Here is a 20,542-nt window from a genome sequence, read left to right as displayed (position 1 = left end):
AAGTAGCTCGTAGTACATGAAAGAATTACTTGCAACTCATAAAAGGTTTATAAGAAATGAAGTAATTTCAAAATAATAAATAAATTCTTAAAACATAAAAAATTTTCTTAAAATATAAAAGATTTCTAAAACAAATTAAGTAATTCATAATACATTAAAGAATCATTTAAAATATATAACATAAAAATTTTTAAGAAATTAATTAATTAAAAAATTTCTTATAACATGAGCATTTTTTAAAAATTAAGTAATTTAACTTTTGAACCTGTTAAACAAATTTCAAGTCTCGTAACCTCATATTAATGGCTCACCCCAGAACTTCCGCAAATAAAAATTTAACGGCAGTAAACAATTAAGTAATACGGCACATATGCCAACTTTAATTACCCAATTAATCCAAAGCATATAAATAAATACCAACCCGAAAAGAATAACTAATTTCCTTGTTTTTTTTTTTTTTTTCTTTTTACAAGATCACTGGATTAATCACAGAGAAACCAAACATAGAGAGATTGGAACTGGTCAAGGCCAGCTGAAATGTTGACTTGTAGGAAGTGTTTTCTTTAACCAGCGGTTGAGATCGTGGCAATTTGTGTCAACTTGTTCTAAAATGGGTAGCTTAATTAACACAGATACCCCCAAATGCACCTGTTGCGTAGAATATTGCTCCATTGCTTTGCTTTGTTGAGTAGTCATGCCCCCTTTCTTTAAATGAAAACAATTTTGTTAATTTGATGGATAATTAAAGTTCCTAAAAGATAACTTTGTATAAATTAACATGGAGTTGCGCAGCATTCATTTTCAATTATTTACTTGCTTTTTTTTTTTCTTCAGAATTTTGGCTAACCGGATCAACTATCATTATGACACACTCATAATATAAAAAACAAAATTATGTGAAAATTTACCTAATAAGAGTTCATATAAAACCCCAATGATGCTTTGATTAAAACTAACAAAATTAAATGTTTAAAAGTTGGGTAACAAATTCAAATTTTATTATGATTATTTTTATTGATTTATATAATATAAAAATATAAAAATATCCTCATTATAAAACTTTATAAAAAATATTTTAATAATTTTTCAATTGAATTGATGTCTAATTGACTTGTAATACCAATTAAATTATAAGTACTAAGTATAGATATAATAATACCTACCACGGAACACTACACCATACTCCGTTGTTCTAGACTAAAAGTATGACTCGTAGGAGATATCATAAAGTTACCAATCATGATTTACAATACAATACAGAAAAGAAAAAAAAAGTTAGAATCTAATTAAATTGCAAGGAATGGCCAAAAAAAAAAATTGCAAGGCAAACAAAATTATTACTTTCTTTTTTTCCTTTTTAAAAACCTTAACTTAGGGTAGTTATACATAAAAAAAACTTCTTTTTTTTTAATATTAGTAGAGTGGGGATCACGAAAGTCCAAGGAGACTGTAAAACTCCTAATACAAACTCACATTTTCTATACGCCATATGCATTCTTTTCTCAAAGTTGAGTCTGCGAATATTGCTCTGATGAAGTCTTTCAACTGCCATAAATGTTTAAAAAAAAAAAACGGTAGGTTACAAATACACTCCTCAATAAACCATACCTTAAACAACAGATTGTTAAATCAATACCTCTAGTATTGTAAAACCACAGCTCATAAGTTCTCCACTTTCCCACGCTGAGGTGATTGATTTTAAAGGCATATCTAACAATTCTGCAATACCCCAAAACGAATAAATAAAAATAAATAATAATGTGAAATTTAATTACGAGAAATTACGTTTAAGCATAAACTTCTACTCAACTCTTCCCCAAGAGCCAAGGCCATACAATATGTGGCAACATATAAATACTCAAGTATACACAAGCATAAACAGGAAACGTGTACTCACAAATTACCAGGGTTCGGTTTAAAAACACTAGAATTCAACTTGAGCTTTACCTAGTTGAATTCAAGAACCCTAATTCTTGATCTAAGTAGCTTAAACCTAATAGACCTTTAATTTTTAACTAGTATTAAAAATCTCAATTTGAACTTAATCAAGCCTAATCCAGTGAGCTCAAGCAGTTTGACTTTTATCAATCTAGAGCTTTAAAAGTAAAAACTCAAATCAAACTTGAGCCAAGCTTCGAACTATGAATTTTGAGTTGAACTCAAGCTTCTTAAAACCCTAATCAAGAGTTTTAAGGATAAGAGAAACATACCTCCTAGTTTGCGAATTTTTCGTAAAGATGGTATAAGATCATCTATAGGACGGCTGGTATCTTCTTCTGACTTTGCATTAGAGTCAAAAGCAGAAATCAGAGACTTCAATAAAGAAGATAGGTTGTCCAGCATCATATGGATTAGTCTTTGGAGCTGTTCGACAAGTTAATGATTAAGATATTTAATTTAAATATGTAAAAGCTATGAAGACTACGATAAAGTGTGATTGATCAGACCTGTAATGTTTCTTCCGCAGCCAGATCATCAAGCAAAAGTATGTCTTTAGTGATTCTAGAGAAGACGGACTCTAAAACCATGCACATACTTCTCTTATAAGTCGAAGGCCGTAACAGTGGCTCCCATATTATATGTACTTTCTCAAGAATAAAAACAGCCTGATTATCAAACATTCAACTTCACTATCTGATGAAAAGAAAAGCACAACCAAAAAAAATAACAACAGCAAGGAGTATAACAATAACTGTACCTGATCTATGCTGAATTTAGCAGATTCAAATTGTTGCATTTGATGGGTATTTTGAAATCCGTCAGCACCATCTATGGCCTAACAGACAGAAATATTAGCAAAAAGTTATTAAGGAAAATGATGATGAAAATTGGGATAATTATCACATGAAAACTTCCTCAGATTTATCTGAGCCATAATTTGACCATTATTCTTCTTTTAGATCAAAGATATTGTTTCACCATTCCCAGCTTTATTACATGCAAAGCAATAAATTTACAAATTTGTATGCCTTCCGGGAACTTCACTTTAGACTTGCAAACAACCTAACAAAAATTAACACTGCAATGCTGTAAGAAATTAAGAGAAATCAAAATAGTTCGAAGCCAAAACAGGGAAGAAAATGAGTTTGAACAAGAAAAGTATTTTTATAAGTGTGTTTTATTTTAGGGATGTTTCCATATTTTGACACCAAAAAAAAAAAAAATCAAAGCAAGTCATGTGCAGGAGCTGCACGCATTGGTGTGGTGACCATATGCCTCCCTCAGTTTTATCCGTATTTGCAAATGGTGAAAAAAGAAACAAAGAAAATGAGACCTACATTTTAATTGAACAAGATTAAGATAAAACTGACCTTGTAACTTTGTAATTAATTAGAAACTTAAATTTTTTAATTGTAACCATTAAATTAATAAAGGTTGAACTTGAATTATCCAACGCATTCGCACCCTGGCTAGACCACAATCAGCTTAGGCCTGACTTGAGCTTCAATTTCTAAATTTTTATTTATTTTCAATTCAAACATCAAAAATATATTTAAAATATTAATATAATAACTTTATTTTAACATATAATAAAGGGATAGGACAAACCCAAACTTAGGCTTTCAATGAGTTAATTAGGCCTGGCCTATAGACACCTCTAGTTTGAAATCTGTGAAAGACAATACCAAAATAGGTTTTTCTTATGTAATCATCCTTCAAAATTTCTAGCCAAAACTCAAACCACCCTACCTCTCTCAGATTAAAAATAACAATCCGGATTTGCCTCTGCAGTATTTCTTCAGCCATGAGATGAAATCTTGGAGCCATATCAGCAAATACAGCATGTTCTTTAATAGAATCTGGAAAGTCTGTGCGATACTGAAATGTAGGTTCAAATATATTAGTTAACATGTATAAAAAGTAAATAAATAAATAATGGAGGACAAAGTGTGCGATACTGAAATGTAGGTTCAAATATATTAGTTAACATGTATAAAAAGTAAATAAATAAATAATGGGGGACAAAGCCACTTCAGATTAAACAAATATAATCACTAAAAGAATAACACATAAACATCTATTTCCCTATTTGGAATAAAGGGAAAAGGATAACTACAAAATAAGCCAGCTTATTCAATTAAATTTATCACACGAGGCCCTATCTTTTTATTGCAATCAATTGAACCCCTTATCACTTATTTCAAAACAAGTGAGCCCTGGATTGAATGGTCTTCCAATTTGGATAGAATAGCCAGATGGAAAACATGTGGAATAAATATTACAATGTCACATTTTTAGGGCACATGTTGAGAGATGCTTCACATTTGTCATATATACTTTTCATGTGGACACCTACCAAGAAAATCTCACAAGGTATATTTTTATCCCGTATCATTAATGCCTCTATCCCAGATGGGAAAAGGAGTTAACGATTTTAATTTTCCCTCCAACTAAGGGCTCAATTGATTGTGAACAATAACTTACGGGCTCAACTAATTACAATACAAGGACAAGGAGTCATATGATATTTGAATTAACTATAAGGATTTATTGAGTTTTAGCCTAGTACTAGTTGCAGACTTGCAAATATCCATAGATATTCCAAATAGTATAATATATCTGCATTTCATTTTGTTTCTTTCCTTTTTCTGAAGCATGTTATAATTAAGTCTACAATCTCTACATACCTCAAATGCAAGCCCAAGTATCTCCTGAGATAAAAAAAGACAATCATTGTACATGAGAATAGCAACCTGGTTGATACCATCAAGCTGCCTTTCTAACTTCACAAAAGAAAAATAAAGGTTACCAATATAAGTCATGATAAACAAAAACGTGCAAAACAACATGTATATGGAATATACGTAACTTTTACAGCACTCAAATCAAAGTACATGATGGAAAGTGGGTGATCAAATATGCTACAAGAACCTTCATGATATTTCTTTGAGAGCCAGAGAAGGTTTGTAAAATTAAGGTCAAAATCACATGTGCACATGATTAACCTAAAGCACAACCAACTCATTGGATGTAAAAAAGAAAGACCAGGAATCTCATAAACTAATAGATACTTTGCTTCAAGATTAATAATATTATTGTTTGTTTAGAAGTAAGAACCTTGTCCTGTTCAAAGAAACAAGAATCAATAAAAAGAAAATGTTGAGAAAGAGATTTCAGGAACCAACATAATGGAAATTATCAAGGATGTGCAAAGATAGCCTAGCTGGTATATGGTTGACAGATATTGATGTTTGATTTTGAAGAGATTTAAGGATGAGAAAACATGGCAACTCAATTTAGGATAAAGGGAATGGAATTACACACTCCCATACAATGGTTATAAGACACTTTTTAGTGAAGGTGTACAAAAGGCACATATATTAAAAGGGCACCACATTCGATTTCGGGCTCAAAACCTCTGGTGTTTTGCATGATAGACATTTATGCGCATATATCAGTACATTATAGAAATTCTGGTTGCTCAGAATGTTTTTACCCTTTCATGGATGTGAAAGTCTCACAGACCGAGACTAGCACATAGGGCATACACTGGCTTTCAGTGTGCACATCCAGGAATCAAACACTACCATGTATATAAACACAGACATGCTCACAACAATCATGTTAGGGTGTCTTGATAAAGTAAATTGATAAGGCAAAGTAACTTCACAATCTCAAATGAACAAACCACAATCTCAAATGAACAAACCTTGACAGGAATAACAGCTTCATAAAGAAGTATAGCATCTCTTACAGCATGATAGAATTCCAAAGCAACTCTTGCAGATGACAAGCAAACATCCTGCAAGGATTTGTGATGGATAAAGTCATGTCCTGAAGTTTACATGCAAAAGTCATGGCAATAGAAATGAAAATGCATGGGTGACCAACTGCAAATAGCTTCAGCAAATTTAGACAACATTCATACCTCTTTTTTTTAACAATATAACTACAAAACTAGATTAAACTATAGAGAGTTGGCAGTAACAGTAATCTTTTGCAATCCTTCATGAGTAAGAAAACTATGTTTCTCCTGACATGAAAGAAACCCAGACTATCAAATTGCAATGGGTAAGAAATTGGATCATGGTATTGCAAGAAGAAAATAGGAAAATTATTGGCTTACCTGAAGTGTCTGATGCACGAGCTCCATCAGTTGGGAGGCTGCTTTTGATACCACACACCTCTCAGATGAAAAAATCAAATCAACAACTTGGTTGGAAGAATTTATAGCCATTCCATCGTTCTTCAGTAAAGGGCCTTTGGAAGTGTAATCCTAGAGAAAATTTTATTAATCAAAATAAATAAAACAAAAATAGAAGCCCAAAAGTTTAATTGTTAGAAACTTACTTGAGGAAGAGAGAAATCACATTGAAGGAGTGAATTTCTAGCTTTTCCCAAGATTTCTGTTTTCTTCCTAAATGCAAAGTGAACCTCAACATTTTCAGAAAAACTGCTCAACCTGTAATCTTTGCCATCGGATGCTGATATGAACATCATTTCCTTTAAAGAGAACTCAAATTCTGATGTACACTTGACTATCTTCTGAAAGTCCACAAGTTTGGAAGCATCTTCTGGAACAACCTAAAGCAAGATTCTAATGTCAATTATTACAAAGCAAGAAAAGGAAATACACCCAGTCGCTTCTTTACAGACCTATATATGACACTACCAAACCATAATCCCAACCAAACAAAACAAGCAAATAGGTCCTTTTGACAATGTACCAAGTTCCATATATTATGTCTTGATTCTACTATTCACCAAAAAAGAACAAACCTTAAATATGGAAACCAATAAATAGATTAAATCAACTCTATACCCTGGTTTTTCACTTCCAGACACAAGGAAGGAAATAGGTAAATAACCAATTTGTAAAAGAAAATTTCAAGCATCATGCCAAGGTCAACCATTTTGCAAATTGGTTCAAACTGCTTCCAATTTAATTCTACCAAAACATTCAGAATACCTTTAGAGCCAAAGGTTCTTAGGACTTAGTGAAGACTGGACAGATCAAACTAGATAGTCTAGAAGACAGACTATTAAGTTCACATGGTCATACAAAATAGCCACATATATAAAGGTTACAAAGTCAGAAGAAATCAAATGTTACAATAATTGGAATCAAGGCAGTGCAAAATAGCGAAGGGAATATTAAGCACAAATAGCCTTCTATTTATTTATTGCTTGCTTTATGCCCCTAAAAAGGTTCAAGGACTCAGCCTGCCCGTAAAACAATAAATGTATTTGAGCTTCCCAAGGTCTGAATGTAAAACATAATGCCATTCTAGATCACTCCACTCGGGTGATTAATGCACTGCCCAATGTTTCCACAGAAAATAATTACAATCATACACCTTTACCAATAATTAAGCTTCACAGATCTAAAGAAATTAATGTCGATCTCCAGAGTATATTAGTAAAACTGACTATATTAGCCAAAATTAAATACTATAGAATGATGAAAATAAAAGGCAACAGATAATCTATAATATGTATATATATAAGCAGTAAATTCGAGAAACTTTTTAACTGAAGAAAATGGAGATTTATATTCATTATTCTATACTGCCATTTTAATTTTTATTAGAAATACTGAAATAATTATAAGATTTATCCAAATTATGACAAAGTACTCTACTTCCATCTAAAAACTGAAAAACTATTTGATTAAAGAAAACAGATAAAGTTTACAACCCCTACATGTAAAGGTTATTAATTTCAAATATTAGAACAATATAAAACTATCTATTCAATATCAAATTATTAATTTAAAATCAAAAGAAAGAAAATATTATTCATATCCTAGGCACGTAAAAGTAAATACTAGATAATAAAAGAGAGGTTATACAGATAAATCATAATTTATGCTAGGGCTATAGCAAGGTTTAAACCTTGACCTTTGAGTACAAATAAACCCTGATCCTAATTAGTGTTAGTCATTAAATGACTAAGTAAGAAAAACTAACAACAAAACAACCCACCATAAAACTAGAATAAATAAGAGGAAATAAATTTATATATAGACATGAATATATGAACTAATCATACAGACATTTCGGATGTCCCAAGATGTAAGGTTTCATCAATGATAACCTTTGTTTGTACCCTTTGATGCTAAATACAAAATATTAGCCATCTCATCTCTTTAAGGTACAAAATAATGCCTGCAAAACTAGCCATGCTAAATTCTTAAAGGTGGAATTAAAAGATGAGTCAGCAGCTAAATCAAAGGTCATACAACTTTTGTACCTGAAGTCCCTAATAAAAGTCACCGATTTGTTTGCAGCACTACCAAAATTCATGCTCTAAATACTACATGATATGTTATCTCAGATGTCTGGAAGTGAATGATTTCATCAATAATAACCTTTGATAGTACCATTTGATGCTAAATACTAAATATTAGCCATCTCATCTCTTTAATGCACAAACTAATTCCTGCAAACCCGAGCTCAAAATTCTTAAAGGCAGATTAAAAAGATGATCCAGCAGCTAAATCGAAGGTCATACAAGCTTGTACCCTGAGCTGTCCCTACTAAAATGTCACCAATTTGTTTGCAACACTACCAAAATACAAGCTCTAGATGCAACATACACGATATGTTATTGGTTGTTCCATATTTACAACTTGTATAGATTCACTGCATGACTACTTAATACGAAAAAAGAGGCATAAATTAAAAGATGTCAAAGAAACAACAATTCATTCACTACGAGAATATCATAGAAGTCAATTACGGACATCTATTCACAGGTATTCAGAATTCCGCAAGCAAAGTAGAACAGAAAGCATATTTTTTTAAGTCAACCATTAGAAGAACAAACCTTTGAAAGAAACTTTGAGATGATAATATCTGATATCCTTGGCCAAGTTAACCTTCCAAAAGAACGAATCCATGAACCATTCTCAAAGCATATATGCTTGAAAATAAACTTGATGACTTGAATAACTCTTGCATAGATAGCATCTCCATCCACATCTACAATCTGAACATTACAGAGGATATGTTTGACGCTGTCCATGAATTGCTTTCAAGAAAAATGCTTGACGCTGATGAACTAGAATCTTACCATCTATGTGATCCATGTTAGAAGGAATTGTTGTACATAAAGAAAGCAACTGGTAATACAATTTCATGTTCCAAAGAACATATCAGCCAGCTTTATTTTCTGAAACTATGTCCTAATTAGTTAAACCTAGTGTGGCAAGTAGCAACCAAGGATTTGGAATCTCAGTAGAGAGCACACACCTTGCAATCTTGTGAAGGTAATATCTTCAGTACTGTTTCTGAGATTCCTTCGGAACCTTGATTTACATCTTCTGCAAACATTACAGGTGATCCATAGCTTACAGCTGGAGTGATGGCATGCTTAATTATCAAGTCAGCTGCTTTAGCAAGACAATAATCCAGAATTCCAGCAACCTAAAAAAACATTATCATATCATCATCACGACATACTAACAACAATGTAACAGGACTAATTGACCACCAAAACCTTAGACACTTAACTGATAGCAGACGATTTTCAATGCTACCTACCTATGTTCATCATAGGTCCATCATGGAAACAAAATAATAAAAACTTGTCCTGATATAAGATTTAGTTGGTCCATTCTTTAAGCAAAAGGAACATAATAGAAAAACTTACATCCATTGCTTCCATGACCGTATGAAGTTCAATCCCATCCATTTTATCAACACATAATTTGTATTTCACTCTAATTGTTCTAGAATCCTGCTCGAACCGAACTGCATTTTCCATGAACTTGGAAAACAAGTCTTGCATCTACAAACCCAAATCATTCCTCTAAAAAAACAAATCACCAATAAAATGAATAATACCAAAAAAGAATTAAAGAGAGAGACCAAAACATTAAACGTGAAAAATTCATCTATCCACTCTTCTTAGTTTGCCGCTTTCTCAGTAACCAAACATAAACTTACCTCATCGAAAAAATCCGCCCACTGTTTCCGCAGCAAACCATACACGATAGGCTCTCCTTCTTCTTCATCGCCAATCCTCAAAGCCTTCTTCAACTCTTTAACTTCCTCGGCGGCAAATCTGAGTCGTCCATCACTAAAAGCTGATCTGGCGCCTTCTAACCTCTCGCAGATCCCTACGATTATCTTCAACAACCCTAACATCTCCCTCTTTTCCCTAGCCTCCTTCGTTGTCCTCCCAATCTCATCAACCAACTTACGGATCTCGACATCGATGGGGCGGTCGGAGATCAACGAAAGAATACCGGAGACGTTGTCAGAGATTTCGTTAGTCTTGAAAACGGCATCGTTGCACTGGGAGAAGAGTGAGGCAAAGTCTTCGCGGTGAGAAAGGAGGTAAGAACGGACTTTTGATTTGATATGAAGAGAGTGGGATTCGAGGCGGCCGATGATGAGGCGGAGATCCGGTGCGGATAGTGGCGTCGAAGGGTCCGAGAGGTCGTGACCGGAGAGAAGATCGCGGACGTTGATTCGGTCAAAGAGTGGGTCCATGTCAGAGGATCTGATGGAATAACGGTTGTGGTAGGGTGCTGGAGAGGGTTTCAAGGGTTAGCCTGGGAACAGATTATTTAAGCCTGGAAGAGACTAACGTACGCCGATACCGCTTACTTAAGTTTGTTTGGTCTAATCTAATCTACGTTTGTCCGGTTTGGTTATTAAAATCCAAACGCAATGGCCTAAGCCCTTTTTCCCTAACTGCCTACCAACTGCCACTTCCGGTCCTCCTACACTGGCTCGGAGATTTTAATGATGTCAAACAGTTTCAATATCCGTACTACTTTTTATATCTTAAATCAAAATTGTCATTTTATAATTAAAGTGATTTGTGATTTGAAGATTTGATCCATTGCAGGGGTTGTTGAATAATATATGGTATTAAAAATATTGCACTAATATTTTCGATTTATCTAGAATATTAATTTTTTAACTAGCAAATATATCTGCGTTTGTTTAAATCGAGTAAAAAATTTTCGAGTTAATGATTTTTATTTTATCATCTTAATTCAATTTAATTTTATTTTTAAATCGATACAAGTGAAATAAAATTTGAGTCAAGTGAAATTATTCTAGTTAAATTAAAAAAGTAATGTCTTAAGTGGGAGAGAGTTAGAACATCCCGAAATAGGGCTTGAAAGTTTTGGCCTCACAAGAGAGGGTTCGCCTGTTTCGACGAACTAGGGGTTTGTCGGTTGATTTGGTGAGCTAGTATTTGCCAAAAGAGTATCAACAAGGATTTCACCAATATTTTGGCGAATTGGTGCATGTCAAATGATGCAAAAAGGGGAATTCATCAGATTCATTGTAAGTTAAGTTCGCCAGTCAATTTGGCATACTAGGGTTTGTCAATTGAGTTGCGAACTAGGGGTTTGCTAGTTGAGTTGCAAACTGGGGTTCGCCAGTCAAAAGTCGAGACAGACTAAAATTAGGAAATAAAGATATTATGTATCTAGGATACTTTTCGTGCACATAACTCTTTTCCTAAGTCAAATAGGATATCCTAAGATTGGTAGGACACTTAGTGTCTATAAATACAACCCTTATTCCATGAAAATTCTCTTATCGAATATTATGTTGTCAAGTCTCTGTTGTAAACCAAGTTTGTAGCAACCAACGTAAGCTTTTGTTCTATTAGGATGGATTGTCCAGAAAGGTAAGTTTGCATGTTGCGAACTAGCCGGACCATTTACAAAAGTTACACTAAAATTTAAAGCTACATTAATTTTTTACATCAGTGTAAGTGAATCTCGTCTCATTATTATTTTTTTGTTTATCTATACTATTTATAAAGCCTTTTATTAAATCGATGTCACCAATCAACCATGTCACAACTCAATTAGAGAATTACCAAAAAGTTATTTTATTTGTAAATTAAATTATATGATATATGCATGTTTTTGTTTTTCATTTTCATATAAATTAATAAGATAGATAATGAAACTTGAACAAAAAACATCATATATATAATGTCGAAACCCTTTTTAGAAATTGATATTTTATTTTAAAAAAAAGATGGAGTCGCGACCAATCCTTTTTATTCGGAATGATTGGATCACCTCGATATTTAATCATTTTAATAAAAGGTTAATTTTACTAAAACGATGATTTTCGGTCTACAAAATCTGAGAAATAAGTTCTAGAGTCGATTACATATGAGGAAGGATTAGCACACTCATAACGCCCAAATTTGGTACCTAGTTGATTACTTGGTGTCTTAGCATCAAAAATGGAGAATTTGAAGAGGATTTAAAACATGATCCTTTCACGCAATGTTATTTGATAGTATTGAAAATGTCTCTATCTAAATTGAATTTTTAGCTAAATTGAATTTTTAGTGAGGAGGTTTTTTCATTTAGGGTCGACCAAAACGAAAAGTCATGTCTTGTAAGTTGGGGCACAAAATCTCAAATAAGAACACTCACCATTTAATTATTTCCAAAATCTTATATATTTTTAATTAATTTTTTTTAAAAAGAGGGATGTTCGATTATTTCGATTCAAGAAGAAAATCATACCCCATAAGTTAGGGGCACAATTTCTCGAATCCTCAAAATAAAGAACATTGCATTGATTCAAATTATCAAATATACGTCGTATAAAAATGAACACAACATTTAATGCAATATGTGATTAATTTATTCAAGTGTTGGTATAAAAATGAATGAATATTTAAACGTGTTGTGTAATATGGTAGTGGCAAAAATAAAATAACTTACGTGGGTAAAAGCAATGATAATAAAATAATAATAAAAAGTAGTAGTGGGAAAAATTTTAGTCGATTAATAATACTACTTAATAATGGTAATAATAGTAAAATAATCAGAGAAAGCATGATAATGCTATGATCATGATTGTGTAGTATTAGCAATGACAAAATGTTAAGCATGATAATGCTATGATCATGATTGTGTAATATTAGCAATGACAAAATGTTAAACGTAAAACATTAATTAGCAATAATAATCATTTAACAACAACGTCAACATTTAAAAATTAAAAACTAAAATGAAATGATCATGAACCTTAAGGATAAAAATGCAAGTTACGCAAATTAAAGGGTAGAAATATAAATAAGGAGATTAAAAGTGTTGGAAATTAAATAACAGAAAGTAAGAGGGTGAGATTAAATAAACAATGGATTAAATTGAAACCATAACGAAATTTTAGGGCATAAATAAATAAAACCATAAATTAAGGTTCAGATTAAAAATGTAATAAAGTGCAGGGACCAAAAGGGAAAATAACCCAAACCCAGCACATTTCATTCCCCAAAGGGTCAATAGTCTGGGGACTAAGATGAAACGATTAAAAATTAAGTGGTATAATTTAAAAAAAGAAATAGAATAGAATTAGAACCATATTGAAAAACACTTAAAGGCGGAAAGACCTAGTAGGAAATTAGTCCCTCCCTTCAAAAACACATGGATCTTAAGAGGGGTCGGGACGGATTTCACTTCGGCCCTTAAACGACGTCGTTTTGGGTGTCTGGAAGTCAAACCCAAAACGATGTCGTATTAGACCCTTATATAAATAAAAAATAAAAAATCATTTGAGTTTAGTTTTATTTAAAAAAAAGTTCTTTCTTCCTCTTGTCTCTGAAATGTCCCTCCGTCTGCCCCTAATGTAGTGGGTCTCCACCACGGCCACTGGTCATCGGCAGTGAAGACCGTCGCCTCCGGTGGCTGGAGTACCCAAAAAAATTCCCCTTTTGGACCCTTTGACGTATAGATCACGGATCTGGGGTCAAAATCCCTTAAAATGCTGTCTTTCAAAAAAGAAAAAGAAAACGATGAAACCTTTCAGTTTCAATCTTTTTCCGATGAAGCCCTCGTCGAATCCCACTGGATTCGAAGACCTTTCGAATCAAGGAGGACCACTGCAGCGACGATGACCGATAAATATGTAAAAACCTTTTCTTTTTTTGTTTTTGTTTTCTTCCCTTTTTTTATTTTTGCTTCGAATAAAAGAAATAAAAAAGCTACCTTTTAAAACTCTGTTCTTTTTTGTATTCAATTTCTCAGTGTAAAAAATTACATAGGGTTTTTGTTTGGCTTTTATAGCCGAATCAAAATACAAATATATTATTTTTTTCTTTGTTTTTGCTTGTTCGCTATTTTTGTTTCCCTGTCTTCTACTTTTTTCTGTTCTTCCTTTTTTGCAAGTGGTGGTGGCAAAGGGTGAAGTCAAAAATGGTGGTGGCAGAAGAGTGTTAGATGGCACGCTTGCCAACGTGGCGAGGCTACAACGCGAGAGGGATTAGGTTTCTAAAAATTTTTAGGTTTTGGGCTTTTGGGTTTTGGGTAGTATTGGGCTTTTGGGTTTTTTATATTCGAGCTCCGGTGTATTGGGTTTAAGTTAGTAGGTTTGGGTTGGGGTCTATATTCTTGTAAATGGACTTAGTATTAATGGACTTTTTATTTTATTTTATTTATTTTTTGGTTCTGTTTGGGCTGGATGAAATTGGGCCTCTACAACTGCCCTTCTTTGCTCATTGTCGTGTAATAAAAATGGAGCAAAGACTTAAAAAAGGACCAATTTTGTCCGGTCCTACTAAATCTCAACTTTTTTGGTGCTTATCTTTTTCAAATAGCCCACTCTTTCAGTCCATTGGTTACTCTACTACATTACTCTACTACACTGTATCCGCTTCACTACAACTTTAGGAAGGCAGGATTTAGTGTTACAGTTTTATCTTGCCCTATTACAACTTCAAGGAGATAAGATTTGTTGTTTTAGTTTCAATCCATTCCACTGCAATTTTAAGGATATAGGATTTGTAGCCTCATCTTGCTCCACTGCAACTTCAGGGAGATAAAATTCGCTATGGTAGCTTTAATCAGCCCCACTGCAACTTCAAGGGTATAGGATTTGTAGTTTCATCTTGCTCCACTACAACTTCAGGAGAGGTAAGATTCATTATCATAACTTCAATCCGACCCACTACAAATTTAGGGGTATAGGATTTGTAGCTTCATCTTACTCCACTACAACTTTAGGGAGATAAGATTCACTATTGTAGCTTCAATCCGACCCACTAGAACTTCAGTGGTATAGGATTTGTAGCTTCATTTTGCTCCATTGCAACTTTAAGAAGATAACATTCACTATCGTAGCTTCAATCTGACCCACTACAACTTTAGGGGTATAGGATTTATAGCTTTATCTTGCTCCACTGCAACTTTAGGGAGATAAGATTCATTATTGTAGCTTCAATCTAACCCACTACAACTTTAGTGGTATAGGATTTGTAGCTTTATCTTGCTCCCCTGCAACTTTAGGGAGATAAGATTCGCTATTGTAGCTTTAATTCGACCAACTGCAACTTTAGGGGTATAAGATTTAGGGTTTCACTGATCTGTTACACTGCTCTCTAGGGAACAAGACCTGTAGAATCCATTTCATATGCCTATATTTTATGCTAAGCGATTAAGATAATATGATTAGAATGAATCAAATGCTCCTAACTAGATTTATATGAATGATACTTGTATGAATGCAAAATGTCATTTTCGAGAATGGTCCCCTTTTAGTGCTTAGCCTGGCATTGCTCGTTGTTCATCAAGGTTCTATTACTAATGTGTTACCATACCTATTGTTCAGGCCCTGTATCTTTCACAGGAAACCCGAAGAAGTAATCGTAATTTAGACTATTTGTTTTAAGACTATTTGTCATAACAATGGACAAGATTGAAATTTATTGAGGGCAAAGCTCTTAATGAAAAAATTAATCAAAGTGGCAAACACTGCCAAAACACAAAGTGAGTGAGATGAAATTAGGTACCCCAAATATCGCAGTATGAGCTTCTGTAAGCAAACTTTTTGAAGACCATTCTGAACTTGATATGTGTTTAAGAGATCTAGAGTACTTTGTTGATTCCCCAAGATGTAAAGTTTTTCCTTCCTGTTACCTTTAAGGGGAAACGACTATTACACCCTATTCTTTGATCAAAATTTGAGTCTCCCTTTTCAGGTTTTCAACTCAAAACTCCTTTGATCTCAAGATGCCCTTTGTGGGTTTTTGCCTTGGCCTCTCCCTTTTTTTTTAGGTGAAATATTTCTTGTGTAAAACCCCTTACCCGTATCCGTCGCCGGAACAGGGTACGAGGTACTAACAAATTATAGTATATACTATTAAATAGAACCCAAACAAAAATATGGCGTGCAATTTGATCATGAATCATTATAACATATGCCATTAACAATACAAACCAATTTCAAAGGCTTCGTACAAAATGATTAGTTTGAAACTATAATTAATATTTTAAACCTAGACAATTATGTCACGTAACAAAATAACTAAGTCTGCTATACATGCCATATTTCAAAATGTTGAGTTCAAATACCAAGAGTATTGATAGTGCGGGCAGATCTTCAACGATCTTTAACTCCTGTGTTAGCTTGATGGCACTATAAGACAAAGGAGAGAAAAGAAAGTAAGCTTATAGCTTAGTAAGTAAGTATATAAATAACAAATAAGGAATCTAATATGCTTACAACATAACTCAATTATATCATATTTTTAATTTTACTATTTACTCCGATTTGATTAAGCTGTCCCTCCTGCGTCATGATCACTAAATAAATCATAACTCGAGTTACGAAACTCGAAATTCAAATCCGTAAAATTTATCTGAATCTAGACTCATAAATATTCTTACTAAATTTTTTCTAGAATTTTTGGTTCAGCCAATTAGTACAGTTTATTAGTTTAAGTTTCCCCTGTTACACAGCACAACTGATCTAACCTCTGTTCACTACGAATTGAATTTCTCTCAGTACACAATTCAAATAACCATGAAACCTGTTTCATTTAAAACTACACTGAATTTAGGCATATAAAATATATTTCTTATTGTGTTTTTTACAATTTTTAATGATTTTTCAAAGTTGGAACAGGGGATCACATAGTCATCCTGAGCAAGTCACACACAATTGTAAATATCTCAAAATATAGAATTCCTTTGCTTGCTCTGTTTCTTTTATATGAAAATAGACTCATTAAGATTTAATTTCACATTTCATTTAACCTCTAATTAAATTCCTTCTATTTTTGGTGATTTTTCAGAATCACGTCACTGCTACTGTCCAAAACAGTTTTAGTGCTAATTTCACTCTTTCACACATTCTTTGTACTAACCTCATTTTAACTTATATATATATATATATATATATATCACAAATCATTTTCACCACATTTCACACATCGTGAATATAGGCCCATGATTACAATGTCACCACAAAGCCATCCCGTTGAACAATTCGGATTAATCCTCGATACTTGATGGTTTCAGCACACAGCCCCACCATCATATTTCATTTAATTCGGCTCTCTTGTACACATGGTGAACACTTAGTACCACTCATGCAACCTAGCCAATTTGTCTCGTAGCTCTCTTGTCTACATGGTGTTCTTCACTTGGAATCACGCATGCGACCTAGCTACATTTATCTTTCCCGTAGCTCTCTTGTTTACATGGGATACATCCTGTATCACACATGTGACCTAGCTACTACATAGTATCTCGTAGCTTTCTTGTACACATGATGTGCACTCAGCACCATACATGTGACCTAGCTACGCTCCCTCTATTTTATTCGATCTTTCCGAATGTTCAACCTGGATCTCTTTCTCTATTACTTATTTCCATTCTTCCAATAGTCGATTTATACTTCAACATCAGCTAGTATATATATATATATATATAATAGGCTGAAATATAAGAATGTAAATGAAATTAATGTATTGTTTACATACAAACTTACCTCGGTGCAAAATATGGGAATTTTGCAATTTAGTCCAAAACTTTCTCCTTCCCCCGTTCGAGGTCGATTCCATGCCTTTCTTAATCTATAACAACATATTTAGCTCATTTAACACTCGAACTATTTATTTTAATCCAAAAATCACATTATACAAAAATTACATTTTTGCCCCCTAACTTTTACAAAATTACGATTGCCCCAAGGCTCGAAAATTTAATTTCAGCCCTTATTCTTATGTTTAATGACCTACTGATCATTTTTCTCTTCTATGGCAACATGAAATTCTCACTCTAACACATAGTTATGAACAATAGGTATTTTTATCGATTATGCCGTTTTGCTCGTTTTCGCTAAAAATCGATTAGAAAAGATCATTCTCCTAACTTCAAACATTCATATTCTACCATCAAACAACAAAATACATGCCTATCATTCATGGGTAAATTTTTAAACATAAACCGTAACTCGAAATAATGGTAGAAATAGGTAAACCGAGCTACGAGGATTTCAAAAATGTGAAAAACATTAAAAACGGGGCTTGAAATCACTTACTATGAAGCTTGAAAGTTGAAGAAACCCTAGCTATGGAGGAGAGGAAATTTTGGCAAAAACTAGAGAAGATGATGACCAATTTTGTGTTATTTTTCCCATTTTATTTCATTTAATATACAAATGACGAAAATGCCCTTACTACTAAACTTTCCAAAAATTCCCTCCATGTCCAACTTTTGTCCATAACTTAGGAATTGGTCAAATTGCTATTTAAGACCTCCTAGTTAATATCCCAAAGCAATTTCATACTAAAAACTTCTAAAACACGAGTTTTACAATTTATTCGGTTTAGTCCCTAATCTCAACTTAAGCGCTCAATGCATAGAATTTCATCCCGAAATTTTCACAAAATCATGAAATCATATCATAAACCCCAAAATAATTATAAAACAATTATTTCTATCTCAGATTTGTGGTTACGAAACCACTATTCTGATTAGGCCCTAATTCGGGTTGTCACATCTTGACTGAATTCAAATTTACAAGATTGGGCAGGTTTTTGCCATCCATCTCGGTTAAAATCAGCGCTCCTCTAGAAACGGCTTTCTTTACCACATAAGGTCCTTCCCAATTCTGCATCCATTTTCCCCAAAATTAATTTTGTATGGAAAAGATCTTTTTCAACACCATGTCCTCCTCATTGAATTCTTTGGGGCGAACCTTTTTGTCATAAGCTCACATCATTCATTTTTGGTTCATCTGACCATGACGGATAGCTTTTAATCTCTTTTCTTCGATCAAGTTCAACTGATTATATCGAGATGGATCCATTCTGCTTCATTTAACTTCAACTCTGATAAAACTCAAAGAGAAGGAATCTCAACTTCAATGGGTAAAATCGCTTCTATTCCATAAACCAATGAGAAAGGTGTTGCCCCAATGGAGGTTCTGACAGATGTTCGATAAACATAGAGGACAAATTATAATTTCTCATACCAATCTTTATAAGTCTCTATCATTTTCCCTACAATCTTCTTAGTATTCTTATTAGCCACTTCCTCTACACCATTCACTTTTGGGCAATATGGTAACGAGTTATGATGTTTGATCTTGGATTGACTATAGGTCTCCTCTATCGTGCTGTCATTCAAATTCAATGCATTGTCAGATATGGTCATTTCTGGTATTCTATATCGACAAATAATCTATTCTTTAAGAATTTGCTAACTGTCGAATTTTTGACATTAGCATAAGAAGTGGCTTTTACCCACTTGGTGAAGTGGTCAATGACCACGAAGAGGAATCGATACCCATTGGAAGTCTTTGGCAAGATCGACCCATTGACGTCCATGCCCCACATAGAGAAAGGTCATGGAGAAGTCATCACATAGAGAGGTGAAGGAGGCACATGAATTTTGTCCCCATAAATTTGGCATTTATGGCACCTCTTGGCATAACTAACATAATCCCCTTCCATGGTGCACCAATAATATCCAAATATCGTGATTTTCTTGGCCATTGTAAAACCATTAGCGTGTGTTCCGCAAACGGCCTAATGGACTTCTTCTAGGATTTTTTTGGCTTCAATAGCGTCCACACATCTTAGTAGCATCTGATTCTTCCCTCTTTTGTATAGGATCTCCCGATCTAGGACATATTGTAACGCCCCATACCCGAGACCATTGCCGGAGTCGAACACGAGGTGTTAACGGACTTAATTCATTTACTTACACAGTTCATTTTTAAATTTCCAGACAAGCTGGTTAACTGCATCACAGTCACTTTAAAAATCATATCTCGAGTTCCGAAGCTCGAAAACCGATTCCGTAAATTTTTCCTGAAACTAGAATCATACATCTATCTTCAAATTGTTTTCTAGAATTTTTGGTCGGGCCAATTAGTACAGTTTATTAGTTAAAGTCTCCCTTGTTTTAGGGTTCGACTACTCTGACCTTCATGCATTACGACTTAGATATCTCCCTGTACAGGGCTTCAATACTTATGCCGTTTGTTTCTAAAGAAACGAGACTCGAAAAGGAATCTGTACATATAGGGCATGACTTCTAATTATCTCTGATTAATTTATAGTGAATTTCCAAAGTCAGAACAGGGGATCCAGAAATCGCTCTGGCCCTATTTCACGAAAACTTAAACATCTCATAAAATACGGCTCATATGATCGTTTCGTTACTTTCATATGAAAGTAGATTCATCAAGGTTCGATTCCATAATTTATTCACTATTTAATTCCATTCCAACTAGTTTTAGCGATTTTTCAAATCCACATCACTGCTGCTGTCAGCATCTTTTTTTTTAAAGGTAAACTTTACCTATTTCATGGT

General features: G+C 33.5%; 1 protein-coding gene across 1 annotated transcript; it reads right to left on the bottom strand.

Moving 5' to 3' along the window:
• Positions 1-1,187: 1,187 nt before the first annotated feature.
• On the bottom strand, positions 1,188-10,730 carry LOC108464759 (centromere/kinetochore protein zw10 homolog). Its single transcript, XM_017765032.2, has 14 exons — positions 9,891-10,730; positions 9,595-9,732; positions 9,195-9,368; positions 8,770-8,931; positions 6,292-6,525; positions 6,068-6,217; positions 5,651-5,743; positions 4,629-4,724; positions 3,691-3,819; positions 2,699-2,776; positions 2,448-2,606; positions 2,211-2,364; positions 1,637-1,719; positions 1,188-1,545 (listed from the first exon to the last, which is right to left on the bottom strand). Exons 1-14 carry the CDS (start codon positions 10,437-10,439, stop codon positions 1,459-1,461), a joined length of 2,286 nt encoding a protein of 761 aa, XP_017620521.1. The 5' UTR covers positions 10,440-10,730; the 3' UTR covers positions 1,188-1,458.
• Positions 10,731-20,542: the final 9,812 nt, after the last annotated feature.

The sequence above is a fragment of the Gossypium arboreum genome, chromosome 7 (assembly GCF_025698485.1).
Source record: "Gossypium arboreum isolate Shixiya-1 chromosome 7, ASM2569848v2, whole genome shotgun sequence".
Classification (NCBI taxonomy): Eukaryota; Viridiplantae; Streptophyta; class Magnoliopsida; order Malvales; family Malvaceae; genus Gossypium; species Gossypium arboreum.
Note: the sequence above shows the minus strand (reverse complement) of the source record. Positions and strands in the feature narration are given on the sequence as shown.